Source organism: Motacilla alba, chromosome 17 (genome assembly GCF_015832195.1).
Source record: "Motacilla alba alba isolate MOTALB_02 chromosome 17, Motacilla_alba_V1.0_pri, whole genome shotgun sequence".
NCBI classification, from domain to species: Eukaryota; Metazoa; Chordata; class Aves; order Passeriformes; family Motacillidae; genus Motacilla; species Motacilla alba.
The window spans coordinates 1,367,016-1,387,681 of NC_052032.1; the positions used below are offsets into that span (position 1 = coordinate 1,367,016).

At 55.3% G+C, this 20,666-nt stretch overlaps 2 protein-coding genes across 7 annotated transcripts; one reads left to right on the forward strand and one right to left on the reverse strand.

Moving 5' to 3' along the window:
* Window positions 1-1,089: 1,089 nt before the first annotated feature.
* Window positions 1,090-10,794, reverse strand: BSPRY (B-box and SPRY domain containing). The gene is made up of 6 exons (XM_038156437.1): window positions 10,671-10,794; window positions 9,717-9,815; window positions 8,535-8,765; window positions 6,917-6,942; window positions 5,694-5,818; window positions 1,090-1,712 (listed from the first exon to the last, which is right to left on the reverse strand). The coding sequence occupies exons 1-6, from the start codon at window positions 10,692-10,694 to the stop codon at window positions 1,183-1,185; spliced, it is 1,035 nt and encodes a 344-aa protein (XP_038012365.1). The 5' UTR covers window positions 10,695-10,794; the 3' UTR covers window positions 1,090-1,182.
* On the forward strand, window positions 10,789-20,257 carry WDR31 (WD repeat domain 31). 6 transcript variants are annotated; one of them, XR_005259278.1, is made up of 12 exons: window positions 10,789-10,847; window positions 11,661-11,759; window positions 13,032-13,126; window positions 13,829-13,958; window positions 14,351-14,425; window positions 15,318-15,462; window positions 15,546-15,646; window positions 16,580-16,647; window positions 17,025-17,166; window positions 17,961-18,123; window positions 19,458-20,004; window positions 20,133-20,194. XR_005259278.1 is itself a non-coding variant. In XM_038156440.1 (11 exons), the coding sequence occupies exons 3-11, from the start codon at window positions 13,080-13,082 to the stop codon at window positions 19,616-19,618; spliced, it is 1,032 nt and encodes a 343-aa protein (XP_038012368.1). In that variant the 5' UTR covers window positions 10,789-10,847; window positions 11,661-11,759; window positions 13,017-13,079; the 3' UTR covers window positions 19,619-20,257. The 6 variants fall into 6 exon arrangements, 5 of the variants coding, with proteins under 5 accessions (XP_038012368.1, XP_038012366.1, XP_038012369.1 ...); XM_038156440.1 differs by having other exon boundaries at window positions 13,017-13,126; window positions 19,458-20,257; XM_038156438.1 differs by having other exon boundaries at window positions 19,458-20,257.
* Window positions 20,258-20,666: the final 409 nt, after the last annotated feature.

The following is a 20,666-nucleotide window of genomic DNA, read 5'->3' on the forward strand; positions in this document are numbered from 1 at the left end:
CCCAGGACAGCCCTGCCCAGGCCCTGCACCATCAGTGTACCCCAGCTTTGCCACCTCACCATCATCCCCCCCTTCCCAACAGCAGTAGGCAGGCAGGAGGTGCCTGCAGGTCTCCTGTTGTGGGCAAAACAGCTTGGAGCTGGGCAATTTCACTTAATGAATTGCCAATTAACAAACTTTACTTGATTTGGGTAGTGAGAAACAAAGATGACCCTTTAAAGATTATTTTGAACCCCTTTCTCTGGCTCAACTCCAGGCCTACACCTCTCCTTCCTCCCTGTCTGCTGCCATCAGCTCCCCATGTTTGCACCATGTTACACTCAAACCCCACTGCCTTGGGACACTCAGTTTTGGTTTCTTTCTGCTGGTCTTTGCTTGTTCCTCTGCCTGGACATGGCCACAGCCCCTCAGTAGTGCCCCTGTCCCAGCATGGTTCCTCCACAGGGGACAGCCCCCTGTGCTGTCCCTGCTCTGCAGTGGGGTAGCTCCTCCCAAAATCATCTCCAGCTTGAGTGTCCCAATCAGGGAATCACAGAATCATTTTGGTTGGAAAAGACCTTTAGGATCGAGTCCAGCTGTTCCCCCAACACTGCCTAGGCCACCATTAAACCATGTCCTCAAGTGCCACATCCACAACGCCTTTTCAACCCCTCCAGGGATGGTGACTCCATCACTGCCTTGGGTAGATGGTGCCAGGGCCTGACCACCCTTCCAGTGAAGGAATTTTCTCCATGATCCAACCTAAGCCTCTCCTGGCACAACATGAAGCCATTTCCTCTTGTTCTTTCACTATTGCCTGGGAGCAGAGCCTGACCCCCCCTGGCTCCACCCTCCTGCCAAGGAGTTGTAGAGCACACTGTCCCTTTCCACGGGCCTCCTCCCTGCCACTTCTCCACACATACCTCTCACTATTTCTCCTCTTTTTTCCAGCCCACCAGCAGACTGGAAAGCTGCCTTTGGTGGGGCAGAAATCACACAATTCACCTAGGAGCAGCTGGCCCAGCCAGGCATTCCCAGACCGCCCACCCCATCACAGGGTGTAGGCTCCAGGACGAGAGGGAAGCTGCAGAAAACACGCGAGGACAGGAGTAGTGTGAAGGCAGGTGTTGTCTGAAGGGCCCTGCAGACAGCCCACAGCCCTGCCCGGGCTCCCTTCCCCCGGGCACTGCAGAGCACACACAGTCACACAGGGCCGAGCGAGATGCTCTGGTGTGCCACGGCAAAGACAGGGTACACGGGCTCCAGGAAGGCCTGGCGGTGGGAGAAGAGGATGGCGCAGGAGTCGGGGTCGTAGAAGAGCAGCTCCCCCCCTGCAAAGTCCAGCAGGACCCCGATCTCTGCCGGGGCCTTGATCAGCTCCACGGGCTGGGGCTGCCCCGCATGCAGGAACCGGAATTCTTTGTCGTAGCGTGAGAACACCCAGGAGGCAGCGTTGAAGCCCAGGCGGCCTTCGTTGGCAGAGCCTTTCCTGGGCACGGAGCTGTAGCAAACCCCCAGCTTGTAGGCACAGCTCTGCTCCACGCTGACCCTCCAGGCACAGACCCCCGAGTGGAAAGGTGCAGTGGCCAAAGCGTTGGGCCAGTGGTCAAACCGCTCGGGGCAGCCCGAGTCCACCTTTGCTTTCTTGGGGCTGAAGGTCAGGGTTCTCTTGTCTTCTGACAGGCTGAGGTGGGGGCTCAGGGTTTTCTCATCAATGTGAATCTCCTGCGAGCCTGCAAGAGAAGCCATGTGATGAGCACTGACACAGTGGCCACCACCTGAGGTAGTCATGGCTGTGAGAAACACAAGCACAACCACCCTCTCCTCACACACCGCTCCTGGGGCCCCCTCTGCTCCCCAGGGTCACAGTGCTGGGGGCTCAAGCTGGGTGCCACAGCTTCTCCTCTCAGCCAGGGCCAGAACAAAGCAGAGATTCACCAAAGCCCAGACTCACCAGACACCTCTCCACCTTGTACTCAAGGCCCTGCTCATCTTCCTCTGACCCTGGCCTGACTCCCCACAGAACAGAACTTAGCAGGTTTAGCTCACCTCACTTTTGGGAGAGATCCAAACCTAGCTCCTGTCCTTTCCCACCCCCACGGTGGGTGAGCAGGACCTGGTTGCTCCTCCCCCAGCCAGGGAAGCCAAGAGCCTGGCAAGACTGGGAGGGCTGTGTGCAGAAAACCTGCAAAGCTGGAAAAACAGGACTGGAGAGGGCCGGGCAGGGAAATCTCTTTCCTGCTACAAAGCCCCAGGTGTTGATCAACCCACCCTGAGGTGCTGAGAGCAGCGCAGGGAGCTGGCACCAGGCTTAGAGCTGAGCATGGCTGTGACTGGACCTGGCTTAGCTGTGAAAGAAGAGGGTGCCCAGCTGCACAAACCCAGCCAGTAGCAGCCCAGGCTGCCCCGAGGACACAGCACCCACTGTGGGTCTGCACCACTTAAAAATCATGGAATCACAGGACTGTCATGGTTGGAAAAGATCTCTAAGATCATGGTGCCCTGCCCTGGCTGCATGCTTCCCCCTGAGACCCCTCTGTGGGTCTGCAGGCTGTGGAACTGCACAAGTCTATCCCTCAGTCCCTAAATTTGTGAAGCAGGGGTGAGGCTGATGCCCAGCAGACTCATCTGCTCCTGAGGAAACCCAGTTCCTGCCAGCAGGTGCCCCTCCTTGCCCTGCCTTCCCCACCCTCACTTTATTCATTTTAGGTCTTAAACCACCATGGAAACAGGGCTGGAGGGGTGACTCAGTGACTGCCATCCCTGCCAGCAGCTCTACCCCGTCATGCCAGCACCAGCACCAAAGCCCTTAAAGAACCAAAGGATGACCTCAACAGGGTCATCCCAGAGCCCAGACCTGCTCCAGGACCCAGGTCAGCATCCCTCTAGCAGCAAACAGCACCCAGCAGCAGCAGCAATGCTCCAGGGTTTCCTCAGGCTGCACCTGCCCAGGTGCTCCCTGGCAGATGAACAGAGGCTGAATTATCCCTTTGCAAATCAGCGCCATGCACCTGTGCATGTTAGGTAGGAGTTATTGCAAGCAAGAGTGAGCCCAAAGAGGAGCTGAAGCCAGCGCTTCCTTCAGCAGGAGCTGCCAGCCTCATTCATCTGATGATTTATTTCCCCACATAGCAGCCAAAGCTGAGCTCTCCACAGGGCTCTGGGGCTGCCCACGCTGCTGGTTTGCAGGGCGGCTTTCCAGGAAGCCAGAGCTGCTCTGAATTCATAGAAAACACAGCAGCACCAGACTTTATCTTCCTCTGGCAGAAGGAGGGCACTGAACCTCCTGTTGTGCCACACACAGCTGACCTAGGGCTGCATCCTGGTGGTCCACGTGGGGAAACACCACCCCAGTGACACCCACATTGCTCTGCTGTGGAATTGCAGTTCCAGGGGGGCATCTGAGGGAGGGGAAGTGCTAGCAAAATAACAGCAGAGTAATTCAGATCAGCAAATGTTGCCCCTCACACAAGTGTTTTGTCATGATTAAATCTGGATTAAATCTGGATTTTCACAATCATTCTGATGAATGATTCCACTGGGAATTCATCTCACCCCCAAGTCTATTTTCTCTGTGTCCTGTATCCATCAGGGTGGCCTTGGGACACGAGGGATACTGGGACAATAAATTCCCATTGTTAACAGCTCTGGGAAGCGCATTTGTGTGAGCTACAGCACATCTGGCTGCTTTTAAAAAACCAAGTTCCCATGAACTGAGATCCCACCCAAAACAGTGCCAGGAGAGTTAGATCATCTCGTGGTGCAAGGAAGAAGCTGCCAACCCCAAACAGAAGTGATACAGAAGCCTGGATGCCAGGTGAAGGCATCAAAGGAATCATGTTTATTTTTGAGAGTGAAATAGAGGCCCTTTTGCAGCGGCTTTCCAAGTATTTTAGAGGTTATGGAGTGAGCCATCAAGGCTTAGAATTTTCTGTTTTCAAGCAAATAAACAAGACAGCCACCTGCTCACCTGCCTTTGGGAGAAGGGACCACAGAGTGACACTTCACATTACTGTGTCTTAAGGCAAGCTCAGACCACTGCTGTTAATGTTAAATCTCTAAGGCTTGGTCCAGGGTGGCCTGGGGACTGATGAGATCCACAAGGATACACCAGGCATCCTCAGCATGTAGTAATGGCATGTGAAATGTAACCACACACTCAAAAAAACTCCAACAGAATGAAATTCCTGTGTAATAAGTGCATCAGCAGACCCACCAGAACAATCAAATGCCCTAAAGTGATTACATTTCACAAGGATCCTGTTGGGGGAGGAATCCTTACAAAAACCCTGTCACAACAAAGAAAATTAGGTAAAGGCTTTCTGCTTGACTCCATGGCTCTGAACATTGAGAACCTGCTTGATTGATTCTTTCAGGAAGAATTTCTTCACTGAATGGGCTGTTAAATACTGCAAGGGACTGCCCAGAGAGGTGGTGGAATGACCATCCCTGGAGGTGTCCAAGGCATGGCTGGACCTGGTGATCACAGGCTGGATTGGATGGTCTTAGAGGTATTTTCCAACCTGAACAATTCTGGGATTCTGTGACACTGTCAATGCACCACTGCAGGGGCTAGCATAGAACCACAGAGGAATTTGGGTCAGAAGAGACCCTAAAGATCACCTAATCCCAACCCCCTGCAGGGACCTGCAGGGACACTTTCCTCAACTGCCAGCACTCACAGAATCCAAAGAAGGAAAATAATCACAAAGGGAGAGCACCAGAGTTTGCAGTAGATAAACACATGATGGTAGGCCTTGATATCAAGCTAATACTTAAAACCATGACAGCAATAAAAGTCTGAAGTGCAGACTTTGGAGATGGGCCTGGAACAGGGTAAAACTGGAAACAGCTCATCAGAATCACAGCAAGATGAGCAGAAATCAGAAGTTTGTACAGCAGCTTTGGAAATACCACACTAGGGATTGTTCACAAGGCAAATTACAAAGGATATTGCCATCTCTGAGAAACAAAAAAATGTATTTAAAATACTCTAACAACAGACTGAAATCAGTGTAAAAGCAAACATTTCACAACCAGCTATTCAAGCACATCACAGCCAGGGGAAAAATGTCTTTCCTTGCTTAACACAACCAGCACCAACCAGGTAAACCAGTCCCAGAGCCTGTCAGTGGCCTGGCAAATGCCTCCAGTGCAGCCTCAGCTGTACAGCAAGCTGAGCCAGAGCACAAACACCTCTAGAACCACCAGCTCATGCACAGCCACAGCCTCAGCCTGTGATCAGAACGCTGCTCCATCTACTCATTGCCCCCTGCACTGGGCAGTCCCACAGACACCCCCCAGAAGAAATCACCCTCTCAAAGTCCCCAGCAGCCAATGCTAAACGTTGTGAACAGAGATTTCTGTGACAGAGATTCCCACAGCAGCATCAGCTTCACTGCTATCACCCAGAGACTCAGGAAACAGCAAAAGAAATCACACAATGTTAAAGCCACAGAGCTGATAAAACACACAATCTTTTCAAACTCCAGTTCTTCCCTGAGCCACAACTGCTTGGAGGCACCCCCTACACCTCCCACAGCTGCTGCTATCTCCCTGAATGGGCTCCAAGAAACCAGCAGGGGCTGGGAGAGCAGAGGGGCAGGACACAGCGCGAGGAAGTTAAGACACAGCATGAGGGTCTTTCTCTGGGCACAACACAAGTGAGGGTGCAGGAATCCCTGGAGCATGAGGGATCTGAGCAAGACACTGACCTGTGAGGCAGCAGAGCACAGCACAGGCCCACAGTCGATGCAGCAGTGGACTCTGAACACAGCTCTGATTAAAGTTTAACTTCAGGGACTCCTGTGGCTCCAAGATTCCCTCCGCCACCTCTGTCCTAGCAAAGCAAAACAGGAGTTGTTTCAAAATATAATGATTTATTGTGCTGGGAGGTGTTTAAAAGATTACAAGGAGGTATAGCAGAGGTTAAAGAGGAGCTCTGGCTGCAGAGAGACCACAGCAGGGGTCTGGGCCAGCTCTCACCCTGAGTGATACTTTCGGTTGGCTCTGCTTACAGCTCCTGGTGAAAGGGCTGCAGTGTTGTAAAACACATCCCAGCAGCCTGAGTCAACAGCTCCTCACTCAGCAGACACAGGGTAAATAAATGTGTCTGAGAGCAGCCATCAGGGTACCAGGGGAGCACAGTGAACAGGCAGAGAATCTCCCCTCTATTGCCACAGCCCCACAGTCTGGGCACAGAGGTTTCACCCAGCACAGAGCCAGGGGTTTGCTGGCTCCTGTGGCCCGCAGAAGTCCTGGTTGTGAGGACAGACTGTGGCACAGGCTGCTGGGGATGTGCTGTGGCACATTCCATACTCTCCACAGGCCTAAATGCTCCCACAGGCCCTCTGGGCAGCACAGTACAGCCAGAGCCAGAACCCTCACAGCAGCCACAGAAATAAATGACTTAAATAAAATGAAATAGATTGAATAAAAACACAGCCACCAAGGTGCTTCCTCAGGAAGGGCAGCCCAGTGTCAGTGATAGGGCTGTTGGGGACACTGAGACCTGCATCTGGCTCTCCCTGACTGTGCAGAGCTGGGGAGATGCTGTGCCAGCCACCCCCTACATGGGGCACAGACCATCCCACCTGCTGCCAACAGCCTGGCACAGGCCTGCTCCATCCCCCAGCAAGCCCTGTGGTTTTCTAAGGAGCTCAGAAGTTCTCCCATAAGCAAGGACTGCTGATCTGGGAAAGCACATGGAGCATCTCCAGGTGCAGCACAGCACAAGGAGCAGAGACAAGAGGCCACGCTGGCATCTCTGTGCTCTGTCCTTGTCCACAACAAAAGCAACACGAGGGACAAAGGAGGTGTCATGGTGTGCCTGAATCATGGCACACAGCACAGGAGCTGTGGGGATGCAGGTGTGGAACAGGAGCAGGGAAAGCTTGGAGCAGGGTAGGGGAAGGACCAGGAGCAGCCAGGTACTGACCTCTCGAAGATCTCTTGTTCTGCACGCTGGGAACAAGGAGAGAAAGAGTCATCAGAGCGTAAATCCCCACAGAAAACACCCCAAACCCAGCAAACCCAGGATCTGGGGAGCAGTGTTCCCCTTCCTGACCCAGAGAAGCCACCCCTCATCCCAACCCCAGCCCTGGGGAGCAGCAGGGGCATCCAACATCCATTTTCTTCAGCTGCAGCACTTCCCAACTCCGAAAATGAGTGGGAATGGCTGAAGGCAATATATTGCACGTGTGGCAGGGACACTGTCTGCTGTTCCCTCTCTGTCCCCACCCCACTGGGGCAGGCTGCAGGAACAGCCTGTGCTTCCAGCAAACAACCCCAGGGCTTTCAGCAAAGGAGGGAGGCTGCAGAGGGACTAAGCCAAGAGTCAGGTGACCTCATGGTCGGTCCCACTTGTTTCTGTACCTGCTGGGCATGAGGCACTCTCAAGGTACAGCAAAGTGATAAGAAAATACCTGATCCCTGCTCAAATCCAAGCACTGTACTTTGCATGCCTTCAGTTTTCCTGTGGCATGCCATGTGTTGATTCCAGATAGGCACAAGTACCAACACTGACAGCCCAAGGTGGAGGACACGTGAACCCCTAATTCCCTTCCAAAAGGAGAAACTGAGGGTGTGGTTGCTCTCTGCCACAGGCAGCTGGTGGATCCTGGTCTCCAACCTCTCCTCTTTATGGTGCAGCTACAGCCCAGCATACCGAGGTGCTGGGGCAGGATAGGAACTGCCTTTCCCACCAAAGGAGCATCTGCTCACTTTCCATGGGATTGGGTCTGTTTTCCAAGCCAAACTGCTGTTCCTCTTCTCACAAATTTACACGTGGGAAGCAGAGGCTGAGCATGGTGGTGGCAAGGCAGAGGTCCTGCTCACATCTAAAATGAGAGGAATCACTTGGGTGAACCCAGATGATTCAATAACCAGAGAAGGAACTGAGCAAGGGGAAGCACAGGCTGCTTTGCACAGCATATATCCCTAACAGGGCTAAGCCAGGCAACACGGGGGGCTTTCCAGAAGAGCTGCAGGTGTTTCCAAGGGTCAGTTTGATTAAATTAGACACTAGAAAACTGGTGACACAACTAACTGTTGTAAGAGCAGCTCACATCCCAGAGCTGTCCTGGCTGCCCAGCCTAAGGGCAACTACAAGCCCAGAGCTTGGAGACCTGAACACGGGTGGTTCTGGACCTCATTGCAAGCAAGAGCAGGATCGGGCAGAGCAGATGCTCTACGAACCACCAGAAACCACAGGGGCTTATCAGGATCAGGTCAAGGAGGTTCCCTGAGCCAGACCTTCAAATGTCTGCAAATGGCCCTGCCCAGGGAGGTGGTGGAGTCACCATCCCTGGATGTGTCTAAAACAAGCCTGGAGGTGGCACTGGGTGCCAGGGTTTAGTTGAGGTGTTGGGGCTGGGTTGGACTCCATGATCTTGAAGGTCTCTTCCAACCCGGTGATTCTGTGAACTCCTTGAATTCTTTATGTCCTGCCCAGCTCTGCCTCCCTGCTGTCAGCACAGCAGCTGCTGAACTCTGCATTCAAGTCCCATAACAAGATGTGCAGGTCAGCTCTGGGCTGCCTGACTCACAGTACTCACCAGCAGGCTCTGGTCATCCAGGTTGGTGATCATGTCCACCAGGTAGGTGCGGAGGGCGTCCAGCTTGTGCAGAGCCTCTGTCCAGTGCACCTGCTGGGTGAGGATGCTCTGGTGTGCCCGCTCCTCCTCGGCATGCACCCTCTCCAGCAGCCGCTGCTCCTCGTTCTCACAGGCCTTCCCCACGAGGAGCAGCCTCTGGACCACCAGCTCCCGCGCCGCGCTGGCCGCGCTCTGCCACGGCAAGGACACAGCAGGAGATCAGCCCTGCTCCAGCCCCGAGAGGAGCCCCAGCTGCTTCTGCCCGTGCTCCTGGGGCTCAGCCATTGCTGCTACTCTGTAAACTGAGCCCACGGCACCTGGCACCATACCAGTCCCAAACCTGCCCACTGCCTCCTCAGCCAGCCCTGGTACCTAAAGTGACAACCTGCGAGGGACCAGAGTTCTGTCCCTCAGCAAATCTCCAGAGATTCACTGTGGGTGAGAAACAGGAGAACAGGCTGAGACAGCTGGGGGTGCTCAGCCTGAAGGAAAGACAGCAGGGAGAACTTACAGCCCCTTCCAGTGCCTAAAGGGGCTCCAGGACAGCTGGAAAGGGACTTGGGACAAGAGCCTGGAGAGACAGGACAAGAGGGAATGGAACGGCTTCCCACTGCCAGAGAGCAGGGTTAGATGGGATATTGGGAAGAAATTTTCCTAGCAAGGGTGGTGAGGTGCACAGGGTGCCCAGAGCAGCTGTGGCTGCCCCTGGCTTCCTGAAAGTGTCCAAGGCCAGGTTGAATGGAACTTGGAGCAACCTGGGATAGTGGGATGTGTCCCCTGCCTGTGGTAGATGGTTGAAATTGCGAGGTCTTTAAGGTTCTTTCCAACCCAAACCAGTTTGGAATTCTATGATTCTATCACTGTCCTTTGTCCTTGTCCTCAGTGACAGCAAGGAACAAATAAAATAAACCTAGGAATTCTAAGGCACTGCTCCTAGTAGGATGTTTGATTGTTGTACACTCACACCATTGTCTATACACATTTTCCAGGCAAATGAAGCCTAGAATTTGAATGAAAGGAATTCTAGGCACACCCTGGCATTCCATTTCCACAGCCGCATCCCGACGTTTACCCCCTGGGAGCTGAGCGTCCCTTCCGGGAATGGCGAGCAGAGAGCAGGCAGGGCCAGCCCTAGGGACTCACCTGGACGCCCTGGTCTTTGGCAGGCAGCACCTCGTCCACGTGCCGGGCGATGGCCGCGCTCTGCAGCTGGATCCGCTCGCAGCGCTCCACGAGCTTGTTCTGGGACACGGAGCAGCGCGGTGATGGATGCGGGTCTGGACGGGGCCCCGAGCCCGGCAGCCACCCCACACCCACACCCACCTGGTCCCCTGCACCACCCCACAGAGAGCCCCCATCCCCACGGGGGACCCCTGAACAGCCCCACACCCCGCCAGGGCCCCACACCTGCCGGGAGCCCCTCCAGAGCCCCCGTCCCCATCCTCGGGTGGGCCCACACCCGCCAGGGGCTCCTTCAGAGCACCCGGCTCCCCGTGGGAACCACCCGCACGGCCCCCCGCCCGGCCAGGGACCCCCGCGGCCCCACACACCCCCAGGGACCCCGCACACCCCCAGGGACCCCCGCGGCCCCACACACCCCCAGGGACCCCCACGGCCCCACACACCCCCAGGGACCCCGCACACCCCCAGGGACCCCCACGGCCCCACACACCCCCAGGGACCCCGCACACCCCCAGGGACCCCCACGGCCCCACACACCCCCAGGGACCCCGCACACCCCCAGGGACCCCCCACACCCCCAGGGACCCCCGCGGCCCCACACACCCCCAGGGACGCCACACTCAGACCCAGTCTGGGACCTCCACACTCTGCCAGGGACCCCCATGGCCCCACAGCTGCCGAGGCACCCCCACACCCCGCCAGGGACCCCTGTGGCCCCATACCCCCAGGGAGCCCCATATCCCCCCAGGAAACCCCATATTCCCCCAGGGACGCTCATACCCATCCAGGAGCCCTTACACCCCCCGCCCGTCCGCCCGGACCCCCGTCCCGCCGGAACTCGCCAGACCCGCACGGCCGCTCTGCCCCCAGCCCCGCGCTCCCCTCAGCCAGCCCGGCCCGGGTCCCGCCGCTCACCCGCAGCCGCTCGGCCCGGGCCATGCTGTGCCCGCACCTGCCGCGGGGGCGGCGGCCCCGCCCGGCCGCGCTCGGCGCTCCCGGCTCGGCTCCGCCCCGGCCCGGCCCCGCCGGGAGCCGGCAGCCGGCAGCGGGCGGCGGCACGGGCGGGACGGCGCCGGGGCGGTGAGGGTGAGGGTGAGTGCGCGGCGGGGCCGGGCCGGGCCGCGGGGCTGCCCCAGCACAGAGACGCGATTCTTCAGAAACCTTTCCTCACAAACCTTTCCCCAGGGCTGCCCCGCCTCGCCTCTGCCAGCGGCACAGCGCACTTGAGGGGCTCCCTCGGGATGCTCCATGACAGGGACCCGGGATGCTCCCATTGAACCCCACAGGGACCCCCCCATCCCAAGGGACCCGGGATGCTCCCACTGATCCTCACAAGGCCACCCCCATCCACAGGGACCCAGGATGCTCCCATTAACCCCACAGGGTCACCCCCATCCACAGAGGCCTGCCAGCAGCACTGTGGGGTTACACCCATCTCCAGGAACACAGGATGTCCCCCATTCTCCCCAAAGCCGAACACCCTCCTCGAAGGGATGCATATTCCCCTGTGAGGATGGGGCAGCTCTGCTGGGGTCCCTGTGCTGCTGCTGTGGTTGTTGACATTCCTTATCCTAGGGCACAGGTTTCACTGCGGAGCCTGGACAGGTGGAGGCAGCAGCATGGCTTATTTTTCAAAAGCAATTCAGTAAAAGAAGTGTTTGATTTCTGTCAAGCGATGCATTTGGGGGGAAGGGAGGATAAGGGCATCCTCCGGCATGAAACTCAGGCTGCTAGAGGTGAAGCTTGGTGTGGATCAGTTGTAGGATCCCTGAATTTTTAGAGCTTTGTGGTGGAGCTGCTGATCGATAAACATGTGTTGGGATACAGACAGCAAAACCTTGGATTAACATCCTGCCTGAGCGCTGTTCTCATCCAGGATGCAGAAAAATCTGCTCTTTCTTGCAGTGAGGAAGAGGCAGGAGAACAGTGAGACACAGGACAAAGATCCCATCTTCCCTGCAGCCTCCCCTGGCCTCGGGCAGCTCCCTGTGAGCTGATGTGCAGGTAGGGATGAACATGATCTAGCTGCTGGTTGGAAACAGTAACCATCAGAATTGAAAACTCTGAATTCCCGCCTTAGCTTTTCCTAGAGTCTTGTTTTGCAACTTCCAGAGTTCTCCCACTGTCAGAGAGAAATCATGTTCCTGATAGACTGAAACGATTGGAGCACTCAGTCTGATTGAAAGAATAAATTGCCAAATTAACACAGCCCCTCAGCTGGTGAGATTGATCACTCCTCACATCTTTGGAACATGCAAACTCATGGATAGAACAGCAGGAGATTAACTGGGTATTACTAATTGCTAATCACAAAGGCTGTCAGGGTAAAATTAGAAAGGGAATTTTGTATAAACCTTTTGCTCAGTGCTTCCAGGGTTTGGTTTTCACTTTTTTGTTGTGGGCAGAACCTTCAAGCAGTTTTTTGCTGGACAAAGCAGATTGGGTTTTCTTTCCCTGATTTTGATTAAGCAAAATGCTGCAGCCGTGAAAGATGGTCATGCCAGCAGACTAAATCCAATTAGTGTGCCTTGAGCTAAGCAGCAGGCAGTTATTGTCTGTGACAATTCACTGTCACTGAGACTGGTTTCTGCTTGGTCTGTGAAGACATGGGGGAGGTGCTGCTCCTCACCTGGATGGGTCTGCAGGGTCTGGCTGTGCTGACCCCTCTGGGGAGGAACCAGCCTGGCCCCAGCCTGGCCAGCAGCTGTTTGCTGAATGCATCTGGGTTATCCACATGTTCTTACCTTGCCTGGAACTGGTGTATGGACATGGAAACTCTTCCCAAAGTGTTCCTCAGCTCAGGGAAAGATCACTTCAAGTATAGCCAGGCTGGCTCACTTGAGCTGGGGCTCCTGTGCCTGCACTTGGTCCCACCAGTTGCTGTACGGCTTCAGTCTGAAGGTGTTTGCCTTCAACAAGCCAAGCACTGGGATCTCCAGGATGTATGGAAGTCCAGACCAGATCCAGGAGTAACAGGAGGTGTAAAGAGTGACAGGCAGCAGCTCCATCTCTGTTGTAGCCTCACCAAGCTTGGGCATTTTTAAGCGCAGTGTGAGGTCCCAGTGACCTCACCCTGCTGCTGGCTCTGATCAAAGCTAAAAGTTCCACTCAGGACCTCCAGATGTCCCCTCCTCTGAGGTTTTCTCCTTACTCCGAATGGAGTTAGGATGTAAATAACACATTACCAGCACCTTATCCTGTATGTGTGACATACAGAAACACCTCTGGATCCCTGGTGGTGCCATGTCCCCTCACCCACAGGTCGTGTCCCCACAGCAGGTGCCCGAGGTGCTGATGTGACACCCACCACTGGTTGCCAGGACCATGGGGAAACTGCAGAGTAAAATCAGCTTCCACACCACTAAATACAGGTAAAGGAACGCTGGGGAATCAGGTCTTGTTAATAAACCAGGTGTGAGAGTGAAGAGAGCACAAATGAGCAGAGAATGTGGCAAGCACAGGGGTTTAGTTTCATTATTCGATGTTTGAACCAGATTTTCATTTCTAACCCTCACTTTTAAAGTCTGCTCAGCTTTTTGGGGGAACTGAAATCCCAAGTGTCACTCACTGGCCAAGCACATAACCATGGCCAGTGGTTGTGCTCTGTGATGGCTGAGGCAGAGCTCTGAAGGGGAACAGCTCCAGGAGTGGCTCTGTGGCCCAAATACCCAAACTGCTTTGTTGTGTCCTCAGAGCCTGTCACCAGCCTTCATGGCCAAGATGAAATAATTCAGTCCCTGGCAGCAGGGAGAGGGATCTGTGCCTGGAGAGCAGTACAGGGTGGCAGTGGGGGGACTCGTGGCCAGGGAGGTGTCACAGCAAAGAGCAGCAGAGCCTGACCCATGTGAGTGACTGCGGAGGCTGGTGAGGTCAAAATCTCTTTTCTTTGCACCAGCACAGAGTGAGGGACAATTAAATATTCAGCAGCTCTGGAGCTGGGATAGGTCTGCTCTGTCTCACTCACAGCCTCTCTCTGGCTTTCCAAGACAGACGTTGTCATGTCAGAAGATGCCAGAGGTGCCAGGGAATGGCACCTGACCTCTCCTCCCACTGCTGTCCCTGTTCCTCTGCAGGGCCGATAGCTCCGTGGGACAGGCGGGACCCGCTGGTGCCTCCCGGCAGCACAGCCCCGCTCACACTGATGCTGTCACCTCTGTGGCTGCCCTCAAACCAGACCTGTGTGTGTCAGGGGGAAGGGATAAGGTGAGGTATCCCCAGGGACAGGATAATATATCAACAGCTTCAAAAGTAAGGTTGAAATGTGGGCTTTGAACATTTCCGTGGATGGTGGCTATGTCAGTGTCTGGATTTAGAGAGGAAAAATGAGCTTACAGTGAGGGCACACTCTGAAGCACATGGAATCAAATTTTGTAACCTCTCCAGAGCTCATATCACATCAACTGCTCCCACCCAGGCTTGGGATCGCCAGACTGACTCTTACATCACCTGTCCTTAAGGACAGCTGTACATGCTCTAGGAGCTGAAAACCAGAGGAACCTGTTCCCTGTCCTGTGGACTGTGCACAAGTCTTGGTATGACACATCCTCCCTGCCCTGCTCTCGTGCTGACCCCTGTCCCTGTCCCTGTCCCTGCAGAGTGTGGCTGTGTCCAGCTGGAGGTCTGGGGCTGCCCTGCGCCGCTTCACTGGCCACGAGCGTGAGGTCACCAAGGTGAGAGAGCTGGGGACCCAGGAATGATGGAGCACTGGTTTGTCATCCACAAGAAAGGTGGGATCAGGGTATTCCTGGTGTCCACCTGGGGATGGTTGGGCTTGATGACCTTAAAGGTCTTTTCCAAACTTAACAATTCATGATTCTGTGATCAGAACACAATAGGTTTTTTCCAAGGTCCCAAGAGATACTTTTGGAAGCAGCATGGAGTGTTGCATTCAGACTAAACAGGGCTGCAGGAGGTCTGGATGTGAGCTTGTCTTCCCCTCCAAGAGACTGTATAGCAAAAGCTCAGGATGAATTATGAAGTCAAACTTTTGATGCAGAGATGCCATTCACTTTTCTTCAGGCCTCATTCTGCTAGACTTGACATTATTCCACAAATCAACCATGCCTGGCTGAGACATTCTGGGAATACCCATGCCATAGCTGGCATATTCTGGGAATAGCAGGGCTTTAATTTCCTTTCTGGAATTGGGATGACAAAGCCAAGCAGGTTTCTGGAGAGCAGACATGCAGAGGGGCTGTAGCTGTGCACGATGTGGCCAGTGCACCTCTGCAGGGGACAGCCCCAGTGGGGCCCCCTGGGCACTGGGTACTGCAAAGACAAAGGGGGCTTTGTTCACCTCAGTGCTCAAAACAACTGTGCACTGGGCTCATTTGAGTTTGTAAGGATGTTTTTCCTGTAAAAGAAATGGTTTCTAAGAACAAGACCTGAGAGCACCCATCCACCATCCCTGGCTCTGAGGGGATAAGGGACAGAGTTGGGAGACCAGGCTTTCCCCAGTCATGTTCCTGCGTGTATTAGGCTGTGGCAGGACAGCAGCACAGTTGTGCTCTCCCTGTGAGCTGGGTGGGATGATGAGCAGCTTCTCCTTCTGGTCCTTGGCAGGTCACCTCAGCCCTTGACTCCAACAGAGTCTTCAGCGCATCCCGGGACAAGACAGTGATGATGTGGGAGCTTCACGGGACTTCGGGGCCAAGCCAGCACTTCCCAGGGCATGACCTGGTTGTTACGGGACTGGCTGTGAGCCCAGGTGAGGGACAACAAACTCCCAGTCCCCAGGGACTGACTGACACTGTTTCCTGCCTTGTTTTTGATGTTAACTTGTGGTTGCAGACGCCTCCCAGCTGTGCACGGGCTCCCGGGACAACACTGTGTGCAAGTGGGACACCGAGACTGGGGAGTGTCTGGGCAGAGCTGCAATCTCCAGGAACCTGGTAGGATCTGCTGGTTCCTCCAATCCCATCCCATCATCTATCTCCCTGCCTACATTGTTATTTCACATGTGGAGCTGTGCAGAGAGAATTTGCTGGGAGCTTGGTGCCAAAGGGAGCCCTTGGGACACTGTGCACCTGGGCAGGCTCAGCTTGAGGCTCGTTATTCTTCTCCAGGTAACAACAAACCCAGGAGCACAAAGGTACCAAGAGACTTGTGGCAATTTATCAATGCTCTAACTCAGAGCTGTTTGGAAGCACACAGTCATGGAATCACTGAGGTTGGAAAAGACCTCTAAGACAGAGTCCAGCCATTCCCCCACCACTGCCACAGCCACCACTAACTCATGTCCCCAAGTGCGACATCTACATGGCTTTTAAATCCCTCCAGGGATGGTCGCTCCACCACTGCCCTGGGCAGCCTGTGCCAATGCCTGACCACTCTTTCAGCAAAGAAATTTTCCCCAGTCTCCAACCTAAACTTCCCTTGGCACTTGAGGCAATTTCTTCTCATTGTTTGTTCCCTGAGAGCAGAACCTGACCCCCACCTGTCTGCACCCTTCTGTCAGGGAGTTGTGGAGATCCAGAAGATCCCCCCGAGTCTCCTTTTCTCCTGGCTGAACAAGCTCTGTGCAGTGGGGCTGCATTCCCTCCTGTACCAGCCCAGAACTGGGTGGGTACCAGTCCCTGGTGCCTGTGCTGTCCCTGCTCCCATGGCTCTGTGTCCTGCTGCTGGCACCTCCCAGCCTCAATCACCCCCAGCAAGCCCACTGGGACTAAACCTGGCAGGGAGCAGAAAAAGTCTTCATGCAACATTTCCAGCTGCCAACCCAGCAGGAGGAGGGAGAGGGGAGCTCAGTGGTTCCATCCTCAGGCAGACACAGCCTGGGCTGCACACCTAAGAGGTGGCTCCTGCTCATCTTTCCCTTTCCACAGGTCACACACCTGTGCTGGGTTCCTGGGGAGCCTTATGTCATCCAGACCTCAGAGGATAAAACCACCAGGTAAATTCTCCCTGTGGCCAGAGAAGGGAAGGCAGGTTCAGCCCGAGGCACGTGGGGCTGTTGTGGGGTTGGTTGTCATGACCTCTGCTGGTGTGGCTAGAAGCCACCTGCCAGCCCACCTAGGCCTTGGAGTGTGACCTCCAGCCAGGGACAGGGGCTGGGAGCAGCACTGGGTGGTGACTGCAGGTGAAAAGGAGAATTTGTGAGAAAGAAAGCTGTAGAGTGATCCAGCACGGATAAATGCAGGGATGCAGGGAGAGCTTGGGAGCAGCGGGGGCAGAGCTGTGGGCACAGCCAGGGTGTGCAGGAGGGCACAGCGGGAAACCATTTTGGTGATGATGCCTCAGGGTCCCCCTGCCCTCTGCTGTTCCCCGCAGGGTGTGGGACAGCCGGGAGCTGCAGGTGGCCCACACGTTCCCAGCCAAGCAGCACATCCAGACGTGCTGTGACGTGAGCCAGGACGGGCGGTACTGCCTCAGCAGCAGCAGCGGCTCCGCCGGCCACGGCGCCGAGGCCACCGTGAGTGCCAGGCAGCGAGCCCTGGGCTCCTGCTCCCTTCCCTCCCATGTCCAGGAAGGCAGGGAGAGCAGCACATCACTGCTCAAGGGTCTGAGTGCTCCCACTGCCTTGGCCTTGGTGTCTTCATGCCTGTCCCTTTGGGAAGTTTTGCTCAGGGAATATCAGTAGTTATTCTTCCTGATTAAACCACTGGGATTTGCCCCAGCCCTGGAAGTGTCCAAGGCCAGGTTGGATGAGGCTTAAAGCACCCTGACCTAGTGAGTGGTATCTGTACCCATGGCAGGGAGTTGAAGCAAGGTGGTCTTTAAGGTTCCTTCCAAACCAAATCAGTCTGGAATTTCATTTCAGTAAAAAACACAGGGAAAAAACAATGGATGCCATTGAGGAACACAAGGTTCTTGCAGAAATCCTGTAAGGTATCCCTTGCTCCAGGTGTTTCCAAACCAGGGATTCAGTCCTGCAGATTTTCAGCCCTGTGTGTGAGGATCAAGAGGATGAAACTATCCCATCCCAGGGTGGGCAGGGCTGAGGATGGGAGCAGGCTGGACACTTCTTATCTGCCCGCACAGTCTTACCTTGGCTCCAGTGGGTGTGGTCATGTACTCAGTCACCAGTGGTGAAAATCCTTTGGGCTTTGATGTTCTCCAGGACTGTGAGCATTAGCAGGGACAAGGGCAGTAGCCATGGCACTGAGGACAGGCGAGGAGCTCTCTTATGCCAACCCACCTTCCTGTCTTGGTAAAACAACTCGGTGCTGGCAGGGCTGGGACTCTACCACTGCCTGTTTCCTGCAGCTCTGGGACCTGAGGCAGACCAGGGGCCGAGTGTGTGAGTACAAAGGGCATTTCCAGACCACCACCTCCTGTGTCTTCCTGCCCCGGGGCCCCACGTTCGCCCCCAGCATTGCCACATCCTCCAGCGACAGCACAGTGAAGGTCTGGGACCAAGGCACTGCAGGTAGGGGAGGCTCCTGCCCACTCTGTGTTCCTTTCTCCTGGATAACAAACCCACTTCCCCCAGTTCTGTCTCCTCGTGGTGATGGGCAGGGTGACTGCTGCAATCTCTGGAGTTTACTCCAAGCCAGCTGCAGGGCAGGGTGGAGAAATGCCCCGGAGCAAACCCAGGGCTCAACAAACATGAAGGAGCTGCGTGTCTCAGAGGACAGGGATCTCCCCTCAGCTAAAAGGAAGAATTACCAGGCAGCTTTTAAAGATACATCTGAGTTAAGCCATGAAAGGACAAATGATAAAAAGAAAAAAGAACACGGGAACTCCAGAGAGTTCTGCAGGTACAAGTAGAAAGTTGTAAGGAATAGAACTTGTACTGGAGGACAGAGAGCTGATCAGCCAACACCCTCATTTTGGTTGTCCTCTTGAAGGGGAATCATGGGCATTTTGGGGTTAAACCTGGTGGTGAGGGTGAGTCCCTCCCTGAGTTGGACACAAAGGGGTTTGTTTGCCTGCCAAGCCCTGCCATGGCAGCAGGCTCTTAGTAACCCTTGTGCTGCAGGCAGAGACCTCTTGGGAGCTGTTCAGGTTCACAGCATTAGACACTCCCCAGGGCTATGGCCCTCTCCAAAGGAACTTATTTAAGATGGGATGAAAATAGAAACCTGAGGCTCTCCTGCAGAGACGGACCTTCTGTTCTCTTACCTGTTTCTTTGCCTGTGCACGCAGGGTGGCTGTGGGGTGGCAGCAGCTTTGATCCTCTTGCCTTCCCAGCTGAGTGAGCCATAATCCAGCTGCTCTGGGAAGGGTGCAGGTCACCAGGAGAGGCAGCTGCCTGTGGGTCCAGGCCAAGTGCAGCTCTGTTTGCAGCTCAGCCTGGGGCTGGGGTCTCTACACAAATTGTCTCAGGGGGTTTAATAACAGAAAGGCTCCTGTGTAAATCTTATTTCTCTTTCCCTCTTGGAGATTCATCAAAACCGTGTGGTGAGTGTAGCACAGCCCTTAGGAAAACTGTAAGAAATTTGGGATAAAAATATGGGTTGGAAATGGCTCCAGGCACGTCCTGCAGCTCTGCCCAGTGGGGCTGTAGGTCCATCCAGCCCTGCTTCCTCTCCCGGGCAGGGTCAGAGCCCGACCCCAGTCTGGATCCCTGTCAGCCACTGCCTGACTGGGCAATGCACAGGGGTGAGTCTCTCTCCTGGGAGCACATCCCAAGGTGTTGGAAGTGTGGATCCAGGCAGCAGCTCACCCATCTGAGGCGAGCAGAGCCTGGAGGTGGGAGATTGGTGTGGCCCTGCCCCATCTCAGCAAACCTAGGATCCTCTCTTGTCCCTTCCCTTGCAGCCTGCCTGGCCACGCTGTGCCTGGAGGGCTCGGGCCCGCTGGCGTCGCTGGCTGCCTGCGACAGCTCCACCCTGCTCTGCGCCAGCTCCAACTCCGGCATCCACGTGCTCCGTGTGAGGGGCGGCGCAGAGCTGGCCCTGGAGGAGGTGGCAGCGTTCTGAGCACCCGAACGCCGTCAGACACTGTCCCAGGAGGAGGTGGCAGCGTTCTGAGCCCTGACAGTGGGCAGCAGGGACTCTCTGCCTGTGGGGCATGGCAGCAGGGCTGGGGGAGTTGCTGGTTGGTTTGTGGGTGACAGGGAGGCATCAGAGCTGTGCAGGAGAAAAGTCATACCCTGGGAGCCTTCAGGGCAAGCTCTTGCTCCTGACTGAGCATCCTGCATTTTCCTTACAAAGCCTCCCTGCAGCCAGCAGGGAGCCTCCCAGCACGGGCTGGGCAGAGGGAGGAGGTGAGACACCAGGACCAATGGACTTAAGAACCAGGCTGAGCACACACAGCTGGACCTGGGCTTGGACCACAGGACACTGCAATGAAATAATTCTTCTGTGTTAGTTGCTGGCCTCTCATTCCATCACATTTTCCCTGGGAGGAACTGTGCTCATGTTCCCAAGGAACAGACAGCTGCTCTCCAGCTGACAACAGGGAGGTGAATCTGTCTTCTCTTTATTCCTGAAGGTTTTCATCTGAGCTGGAAGGGACCCACCAGGATCACCCAGCCCAGCTCCTGTCCCTGCCCAGACCCCCCAGCAACCCCACCCTGGGCATCCCTGGCAGCGCTGGCCAAAGGCTCCTGGAGCTCTGGCAGCCTCAGGGCCGTGCCCATTCCCTGGGGAGCCTGGGCAGTGCCAGCACCCTCTGGGGGAAGAACCTTGCCCTGAGCTCCAGCCTGAGCTGCCCTGGCCCAGCCCCAGCTGTTCCCTGGCTCCTGTTCCTGTCACAGGGAGCAGGGATCAGAGCTGCCCCTCAGGAGGAAGCTGCAGACCCTCAGAATCTCCCCTCAGCCTCCCCTGCTCCAGGCTGAACAAACCTAATGACCTCACCCCTCCTCAGCTGTTTTTTACACCAGCAGAAATCAAACTGTGCATTGTGAAATTCCTGTAATTTCTCCATTCCTTGTGAGACCCTGAGCCCAGGATACACATTCAAAACCTGTTTAGACCTTCCAGGGCACATTATTTGCAAAACCTCAATTTAAACAACAAACAAGTA

What these genes read in the sequence shown, in the direction of transcription:
- BSPRY (XM_038156437.1), bottom strand. Translation starts at nt 10,694, where the DNA reads ATGGCCCGGGCCGAGCGGCTGCGG. An exon ending in TGGATGACCAGAGCCTGCTG is followed by an intron (nt 6,943 to 8,534) that starts GTGAGTACTGTG and finishes CCTTGTTCCCAG; the next exon opens with CGTGCAGAACAAGAGATCTT. An exon ending in TGTGCTCTGCTGCCTCACAG is followed by an intron (nt 1,713 to 5,693) that starts GTCAGTGTCTTG and finishes CTTCTCTTGCAG; the next exon opens with GCTCGCAGGAGATTCACATT.
- WDR31 (XM_038156440.1), top strand. Translation starts at nt 13,080, where the DNA reads ATGGGGAAACTGCAGAGTAAAATCAGCTTCCACACCACTAAATACAG. An exon ending in TGTCAGGGGGAAGGGATAAG is followed by an intron (nt 13,959 to 14,350) that starts GTGAGGTATCCC and finishes CTGTCCCTGCAG; the next exon opens with AGTGTGGCTGTGTCCAGCTG. An exon ending in ACGAGCGTGAGGTCACCAAG is followed by an intron (nt 14,426 to 15,317) that starts GTGAGAGAGCTG and finishes GGTCCTTGGCAG; the next exon opens with GTCACCTCAGCCCTTGACTC.